The 8,854-nt window shown below is 36.6% G+C and overlaps 2 protein-coding genes and 1 pseudogene across 2 annotated transcripts; all 3 read left to right on the top strand.

Moving 5' to 3' along the window:
- On the top strand, positions 1 to 1,911 carry LOC130738498 (pentatricopeptide repeat-containing protein At1g12300, mitochondrial-like). The gene is made up of 2 exons (XM_057590487.1): positions 1 to 961; positions 1,016 to 1,911. Exons 1-2 carry the CDS (start codon positions 88 to 90, stop codon positions 1,714 to 1,716), a joined length of 1,575 nt encoding a protein of 524 aa, XP_057446470.1. The 5' UTR covers positions 1 to 87; the 3' UTR covers positions 1,717 to 1,911.
- A 744-nt stretch (positions 1,912 to 2,655) lies between these two features.
- Positions 2,656 to 8,077, top strand: LOC130738497 (uncharacterized; annotated as a pseudogene).
- On the top strand, positions 5,510 to 6,897 carry LOC130738496 (protein ANTAGONIST OF LIKE HETEROCHROMATIN PROTEIN 1-like). The gene is made up of 3 exons (XM_057590486.1): positions 5,510 to 5,912; positions 6,008 to 6,233; positions 6,315 to 6,897. The coding sequence occupies exons 1-3, from the start codon at positions 5,592 to 5,594 to the stop codon at positions 6,764 to 6,766; spliced, it is 999 nt and encodes a 332-aa protein (XP_057446469.1). The 5' UTR covers positions 5,510 to 5,591; the 3' UTR covers positions 6,767 to 6,897.
- Positions 8,078 to 8,854: the final 777 nt, after the last annotated feature.

Here is an 8,854-nt window from a genome sequence, read left to right as displayed (position 1 = left end):
TGCAAAAGATTGCTATCAGCGTCACCTAACTCTGTAACTGGCGTTCCTCTCCGCCGCTGCTTGCTTCCCGACCCCGTGAATCTTACAATGTCGTTGTCGTTAAGGTTGAGGCGCTCTTCGTTTCTTATTTCCTTTCACTCTCACTCTCACTCTCACTCTCGCTTTCATTCTTCCTTTCACAATCCTGGTGATGCCATCTCACACTTCAATCGCATGCTTCAAATGCCTTCTACCCCACCCATCTTCGAATTCAACAAGGTTTTAACTTCACTTGTTAAGACGAAGCATTACTCCACCGCCATTTCACTTTCTCACCAAATGGAGTTCACCGGAATCAAGCCAAGCCTTGTTACTATGAACATCTTGATCAATTGCTACTGCCACCTAGGTCAAATCAATTCCGCTTTTTCTGTACTCGCCGGAATTCTCAAGAGAGGTTATCAGCCAGACACCATCACCTTCACTACTCTCATCAAAGGTCTCTGTCTTCACGGCAAGATTCAAAGAGCACTACAATTTCATGATGACGTGCTAGCTCAGGGATTTCTATTGAACCAAGTCAGTTACGGGACCTTGATCAATGGGCTATGTAAATTGGGGGAAACAAGTGCTGCTTTGGAGTTGCTTAGGCGGATTGAAGGGCGAGGGATTAAACCTGATGTGGTAATGTACAACACCATCATCGATAGCCTGTGTAAAGATAAGCTTGTAAGTCATGCTTTTGATTTATATTCTGAAATGGTTGCCAAGGGAATATCTCCTAATGTAGTCACGTACAGTGCTTTAATATATGGCTTTTGCATTGTTGGTCAATTGAAACAAGCAATTGGGTTGCTAGATGAAATGGGATTGAAAAACATAGACCCAGATGTTTATACTTATACTATATTGGTCGATGCTTTAGGTAAGGAAGGGAAGGTGAGAGAAGCTAAGAACATGTTAGCTGTGATGATTAAACAAGGTGTGAAACCTGATGTTGTTACTTATAATTCCTTGATGGATGGGTATTGCCTAGTTAATGAAGTGAATAAAGCCCAAGATGTATTCAATGCTATGTCTCAACGAGGAGAGACTCCAGATGTTCATAGCTACAATATCATAATCAACGGACTATGTAAGATTAAAATGGCTGATGAAGCCTTGAATCTCCTTGCAGAAATGGATTACAAAAAGGTTGTTCCTGATACAGTTACCTACAATTCTCTTATTGATGGTTTATGCAAAACAGAGAGAGTCTCTCATGCTTGGGAGCTTCTTGATGAGATGCATGTGAAGGGTCAACCAGCCAATATAATCACCTATAATTCTTTATTGGATGCTTTATGCAAGAGCCATCATGTTGACAAAGCAATTGCATTGATCAAGAAAATTAAAGACCAGGGTGTTCAGCCAGATTTATGCACATACAATATACTTATGGATGGACTATGCAAAGCTGGAAGACTTAAGGATGCGCAAGAGATTTTTCATGATCTTTTGATAAAAGGCTATCATATAACTGTCCATACATATACTGTTATGATCAATGGACTTTGTAAAGAAGGCTTGTTTGATGAAGCGTTGGCCTTGCTGTCAAAAATGGAAATTGAGGGTTGTACTCCTAATGCTATAACTTTTGAATCTATTATCCGTTCACTCTTTGAAAATGGTGAGAATGACAAGGCTGAGAAACTTCTTCTTGAAATGATTGATAAAGGTCTACTGGAAAAATTATAAATACACACGGAAAAGAAGACATACATTTTGATTAGTTTAATGTTTTTATCAGGTAATGTTCCGATGTACCAAAAAAAAATGTTTTTATCAGGTTCCAGATTACTCACTACCTGGAGGCGCAGGACCATGGCAGAAAGAGAGCAAGGTATATCGGTGTTAAAGACAGTGAAACATATTGAAGTTCATGAGTTTTGGATTGTGAGGCTGCTAAAAAGGGTTCAATTTTTAGTCCATTTACAGGGCAGGGCTTAGTTTTGGACTTGAGCTCAAACTAATGGATATTGCTGGTTCTATGTTGCTTCTATTTCTGACTCTCAGTTTTTGAGATACTAACTAGGCTGTCTCGTGGAAGATTTAAAGTGGATGATGGATCTTTGTGTGGTAGGGGAGCCATAGCATAGATTAGAGAAGCATGGCCAGTTTTCTGAAATTTGAGCCAGGATTCTCTTTAGTTTAGGCATTTGTCTGTGCAAATTTTGCCTGTTCAATGCCGTTGTATATTTTCTCTTTGCATTATTGTCTGTGTCTGGTTTGCAAGATTTAGTTTACTAGATTAGGTGACAGTTTAATGATATGCCTGATGGAGAAGTTGTAGTGTGCTAAATGCTTACTATCACATTTTCCTCCTCCTCCTTCCTCTTAATCTTAATGGGCTTAAAGGTGTGGAAGTGCTTGATAGAACCACGGTTGAGTTTGTACAAGGTATTAACCTAAGTTTTGTTGAACTGGTTTATTCTCTGCTACCTCTGAAGCAAGGACACGCCTGGGAAGGGGAGTGTCTAGGTGTTGCACACGCGTCCGACACCGACACGTGTTGTAAGTGTTCAATCACAAAATTATTTTTTTCAGCTTGGGTACAACTCGGACGCAGCTTGAACACTAAGCCCACACTCCTTCATGGCGAGACACATAGTGTGTGAGTTATGTGTTCTTGGGAGTTTTGTGTTTTGTTCCATCTAGTTTCTGTTATATGTCTAATAGTAATTTTAATTCCTGTCAATTTCATTCCTGTAGAATCTGCTACAATTATCTTAATGAAGTTACAATACTCTTGTCATATTTGTATATAAACTTGGTGTTACTTTATTTTGCGTAGAAGCACATATAATTTCTTATCTTTTATTAGATTGTCTTCTCCAATTGTTACAACATATTTTCTTAAAATTAGAAAGAACCAACTTGCCCTCCTCATATGATTCCACCAGATTTTTCACTTCTCCTCCTGTAAGGTAGCGTTTTGGGCTTGACTCTTGTCTCTTGCTTACTGATTACACATGCAGTAGCTTTACTGGTACTAGGAAAATTATCAGATTTTTTAACTGAACAGCTTTAGTATGAGTGCGATGCATCGGAGAAGTGGTAGAAGTAGAGAAAGGAAATATGGGATTTGTGTTACACTGATACTCTCTTAAGTCTTAACTATGATTTTCTTCCTTGTATATCAATTTCTCCATTGTACCTGATGTTAAAAATTACTATACAATAATAGCAATTGTAGCTGCTATGAGCACTAATCAGGCCACTTCAGGACATGGTTTAAGTATTAGATTTTGTGAGGTGAGAAAATGAGAGAAAGTAAGGGAAAGTGCTTTAGAGAAAATGAGAGCTTATATGAATAGTTTTTATGAGTGAATTACAGAAGTATCTGATCCGAGTAAGCAGAGATTTGATACTTGTAGAGAGACTTAAGATGAGATTTAACTGATTTGTTATAACTGATAACAGAATCAGTTATACCTGTCAGTCACTGCAGGTGATTATACAATGCAGTGAACTTACAGCTAGCTACACTCGTGACCTGATTGAACGAGAAGAAACTACACAGTAATATAATATACACTCTAATATCAACTAGCCAACTAAAACCAAACTTTGATTTGTGTTATTTAGAAGATAGTAGTTTTTGGAGTCATTTATGCATAAAAGAAACTCAGAAACAGAAATTTAAGGCTGGTTGAATATTTTTAGAAATTTGAACATAAGAAATTATGTTAATGTTACTCAGTAATCTGCACTTGTATACTAGTTAATAATTAAATATTGACCTTATAGCTTACTGGATATTGGAATTCTCAAGATTTCTGGTTCTACTTCATAATTAAAATAGCCTGAATGGAACACAAGCCCAGGAACTACGTTTCTTATACCAGATTCTGTGACGAGGATTACCAAAATAGGAGTAAACTTACTGAATTTATCCCCTTCTTTAGCTTATAAATTACCTCTTATAGTAATTAGTGAAACTTTGTTGGAAAAACTGGCCTACAATTTATTTACCGTTTTAACATGCATTAACTAAGTTATGTGAAAAATAGCTTAGGGGGCGTTTGTTTCACGGATTGGAAAAGGATTCCCGGGAATGTTTGGGCCGGAATCTACATTCCAGTGTTTGGTAGCAGATTTGAAAAACATATACCCGGGTATCTTCCATTCCTGGGTAAGTCATATGCCCATTCAGAAGCATTTCTCATTCTCATGATGGAGAGGTGGGTAAGTTAAATCCTGAAGAAAAGGGAATGAAATTTTTTGTGGGAAATTCCCTAATTACCACTACCCACTACCCACGTTTTTTTTTGCTAAGTCTGAACCAGGGAATTCAAGAACGTATCCCGCCAGTTTTGCCACTACCCACAATTTTTTCTGGAGGAATCCCACAAAGTCTCTAACTGAATCCTCAGTGTCGTTGTATATATTGTGACCTGCATTAAGTTCCAATCATCATCCCTCTCTAGATCTGGCTCACCTTGCTCTGTGCAGGTTAGAAAGTTTCATTTTTTGTGCCCAGATTTTTCATATGTGGTGCGGATGAACATACCCATTGCTTTTGCTATATATATGTCGTGCTTTTCACCTAGCTACCCCCTTTTCAATTTGCTCTTGCATAGAGTAATTTTGCTATATCCAACGCCCCTTAGTCAAAAAATTTCACTTGCTTTTTCTATATCCATTTCAATTTTCCCATCAAGTTTCTAACTTTGCTGCTATTGACCCACCTACTTCTTTGTTTTAGGTGGTGTTTGTGGCCCTGACTATCTAAATTGGTGTGAGAAGTTGGACCCAACACTAGCTCAGTTCTCATTCCTTCGAAGGTACCCTTAATTTGCAATGTTATTTTTTCAATTAATTGCTTTAGTTTATATTATCTTTTTCTCTTGTGTATGTGTTTGATTATTGTACTGATTTAGCCTTTTTTAAGTTGGATGATAAACTCTATACCCACTAGTTAAGCAAAATTTAATCTTTCTCAATCTCAAGCACTTTTTTTCCTACTTTTGTTTTTCTTCATTTATAGTATACTATTCTCGAATGATTTAACTGAGTTCATCTAATATTTACTCAAGGGTATATGTGCACAAGGGGCTACTGGAACATAACAGATGTAGTTTCTTTAGCTTTTTAGATGAACTTACACTTCATTTTTCATTAGTTAACTAAGTCTGAATTCCATTATAGGCCTATACTTTCAATGTGTGTCTGTCATGTATCTTAGTTATTGGAATGGTTATTTGTTTTGCATGCTGATCTTTCAAAATTTAAATCTGAACAAATTGTTTCCAGTTCTGTTTTAGTTTCTTGCCATCCCTTTTCTTGAACCATTTTATTTACTATTTTTATGTGTATGTGAGATAGTATTATGGAGATCTTCCAAGTATAATTTAATTTTGATCATGGCAGAATCGATGGAACCACGACAAAGGAAGAAAAGGATTGTAGCAATATTAATAATATATTTACAGATGTTGAATTGCTTAGCTTTGTTTATGATGGTTATATGCTACCATGTTCTAAGTAGGCGGTTGAAAAAGCGAAAGAGATCATGGGATTGTTATGAAAGAAGTTTAATTCGAGAGGTCCATTTCCATAGGATTATTTTCATGAATGATGTGGCTTGTATTGAGAATACAAGAATGGATAGAGCGGCATTTCATAAGCTGTGTGAAATGTTGAGAACTGTAGGTGGACTACTTCCTACTAGGCATATGTGTGTTGAAGAGTTAGTGGCCATGTTCTTACACATACTAGCACATCATGCAAAAAACCGAATAATAAAAAGACAATTTGTTAGGTCGGGGGAAACAATTAGTAGACACTTTTCAAAAGTTTTATTGGCAGTTTTGAGGTGTCATGAAGAATTGTTAAAACAACCTAGGCCTATTTTGGAAAACAGCACTGATGGAAGATGGAAATACTTCCAGGTACATCAGAAAATTAATCAAATCTGTTTTTTATTAACATCTGACTTAAACTTTAGTTGCTATGTATTAACTGTTATAGTTATGGAAATGTATAGAATTGTCTAGGAGCTCTTGATGGCACATACATCAGGGTCAATGTGCCCGAAGCTGAAAAAAGTAAATACAGAACAAGGAAAGGCGAGATAGCTATGAATGTGTTAGGTGTATGTTCTCCGGATATGCAATTCATATATGTTTTGCCTGGGTGGGAGGGTTCAGCTGCTGACTCTAGGGTCCTCAGAGATGCTATTTCTCAACCTAATGGATTAAAGGTTCCTCAAGGTATAGAGTACAAATTTATATAAAAAACAATCCATGGTATTATGTATTTTGTCATAATAATATTAATTTTATTCATGATAGGGCATTATTATTTATGTGATGCTGGCTATATGAATGGGGAAGGATTTCTTACTCCTTATAGATCTCAAAGATATCACCTAAGTGAGTGGAGGAATGGAGCACAACCAACTACACCAAATTTTTTTTTCAATATGAAACATTCTTCTGCTAGAAATGTGATTGAAAGATGTTTTGGACTCTTGAAAGGACGGTGGGCTATATTGAGAGAAAAATCATTCTATCCTGTTAAAACCCAAGGAAGAATAATCACTGCTTGTTGTCTTTTACATAACCATATCTGCAAAGAAATGGCTGTGGATCCTTTGGAAACAAATTTAGGTGATCTAGATTCCTCAAATGAAGTCATGTTCGGTGACATGATAACCGTCGTGGAACCAAGTGATACATGGAGTCGATGGAGGGATGATTTGGCACAACAAATGTTTAATACATGGAGAGTTGGACATCATTGATAAATTTTATGTCATGTCATGCTATTTTGTTTTTTTTTTGTAAATTTTATTTTAAATGTACTGTCCACTTTCAGTCATGTATATATCGTGTATTTGGTTTTTATAATTGTTTTATCTATGCAATAATGTATTTGTAATATAGATGGAAGGCACAACTGAATCACAGCAATCAAAAAAACGACAATGGACTGCAGAAGAAGATGCAGTATTGGTGGCTGGTTTGTTGCAATTGGTGGATGATGGATGGAAAGCTGATGCTAACTCGTTTAAACCTGGGTATACAAAAGTATTGGAGAAGCATCTTCAAACAAAGATTCCAGATTGCAAACTGAAAGCAAGTCCTCACATCGAATCAAGAGTAAAGCCTATCAAGAAGCAATATTTTGCAATCAAAGTTATGTTTGGTCCAAGTGCAAGTGGTTTTGGGTGGGATCCTACTAGGAATATGATTGTGGTAGAAAGAGAAATATACAGAGAATGGTGCAAGGTACTGTGTGATATACCATTTATAATAGTATTTTTTAAATTAAACATACAATTCATACATCTTTTTGATACATTTTTTTTGTTTGATGCAGTCACACCCTGCTGCAGTTGGTTTGTATGGCAAACCGTTTCCTCACTTTGATAGTCTGGATATTGTGTTTGGGAAAGATAGGGCAACAGGAACTCATGCAGAAAGTCCAGCTGATGCCGCATTTGCTATGATGAAGGAGTTTTTTCCAACAGAAGAAGGTGGTGAGCCTGAAGTAAATTTGAATGAAGATGATAACAACAACATTGAGTCTCAATTCCCAGAAGTACCTACATATGACAACACTCAAGGAGCAAGACCAATGGGTCATGATGCTTCTGGATCTAGAGGTGGACGGCGTGGGGGTAAAAAAGCCAAGCAGAATGATGACATTAGTGAAAGCTTAGCCAATTCAATGAGCAAATTTGGTGAGTTCTATGCTGGAACTGTTGAGAATATTAACCGACTAACATCTTGCTTTTTACCTGAGAAAGAGACAGCTGATCGGAGGACTCAAGTTTACTCAATGTTAAGAGAAATTGAAGGATTGTCTAACGCGGATGTGATAAAGGCAGCTATATTGATCACCAACAACAGTAATCTGAGCGACTGCTTTTTTTTTTTTCTGTTGATACACTCGAAATGAAGGAGGAATTCGTGCGCTATGTTTTGAATAACAATGGTGTTTGAATTTGTTAGCTTTATATTTGTTAATTTTATGAGTACTTAGTATTTAAATTTCGTTTTTAGAAGGACAAGTCTTAATTAAGTTTGAATAATATGCAGTTCTAGTATTATTTCACAATGGTGTTTGAATTTGTAACTGAAAGATTGCATATTTATTGGAGTTCCCAGTTCTATCACAAGGTAAATTGAGCTGCTGCAGAACTGCAATATTTGATGCTGTGAAATTTGCATTTTGAGCTGGTACCGATCTGCAAAATTGGTGTTTGCAGCTTCTCTAAGATGTTGCTGCAGCTATATTGGTGTAGTTCTTGGCTGGTTTCGTTTGATATGCTGGTTCACTCACCTTATTGGAGGTTGCCTTGGTCTTGCTCTTTTCATTTCTAGTTAGTTGATGTACTAGTTAGTTTGGTTCGAGCTTTCTAGTCTGTTGTTCTTGTTCTGTTTTTTTTGTTTTTGTTTTTTTTTTTTTCTGTTTTTGCATTGTATCTTCCTTTGTTGTTGTTCTCACTGGAGAGAGTTTGTTCTCAAGATCACCTTATTTCTAATATATTTTCATTTTCAAAAAAAAGATTGCATATTTATATCAGTTTTTAATTGGTTTTGTTGGTTGGAAACTTTGGTGCTGCAAATGGTATCTATTTGGGATTTGAGGAACTCAGTTGGATTGTGTTTTGGCTTCACTGGTGTGTGCTTTGGTTAATCAAGGTCTGTTGAAATTTTGGTGATTTGTGGGTGGGCTTTTGGCGTGTTCTTGGTGGGGCATGGAGTGGATTTTGGAAGCAATTTTCACCTTCAATAGGAGGCTTGTTAGTGCTGATTTGTTGCAGCATTCCTCTGGTTATTCTACTCTCTTGGTGCTTGTTTCTTTCCAAAGTCATGAGTGTTAT

This window comes from Lotus japonicus, chromosome 2, assembly GCF_012489685.1.
Source record: "Lotus japonicus ecotype B-129 chromosome 2, LjGifu_v1.2".
Classification (NCBI taxonomy): domain Eukaryota; kingdom Viridiplantae; phylum Streptophyta; class Magnoliopsida; order Fabales; family Fabaceae; genus Lotus; species Lotus japonicus.
Note: the sequence above shows the minus strand (reverse complement) of the source record. Positions and strands in the feature narration are given on the sequence as shown.

Coding starts and splice junctions, on each gene's coding strand:
- LOC130738498 (XM_057590487.1), top strand. CDS start 88: ATGTCGTTGTCGTTAAGGTTGAGGCGCTCTTCGTTTCTTATTTCCTTT. Junction 962..1,015: donor AGCTGTGATGATTAAACAAG/GTGTGAAACCTG, acceptor GGTATTGCCTAG/TTAATGAAGTGAATAAAGCC.
- LOC130738496 (XM_057590486.1), top strand. CDS start 5,592: ATGAATGATGTGGCTTGTATTGAGAATACAAGAATGGATAGAGCGGCA. Junction 5,913..6,007: donor GAAGATGGAAATACTTCCAG/GTACATCAGAAA, acceptor GGAAATGTATAG/AATTGTCTAGGAGCTCTTGA. Junction 6,234..6,314: donor TGGATTAAAGGTTCCTCAAG/GTATAGAGTACA, acceptor TATTCATGATAG/GGCATTATTATTTATGTGAT.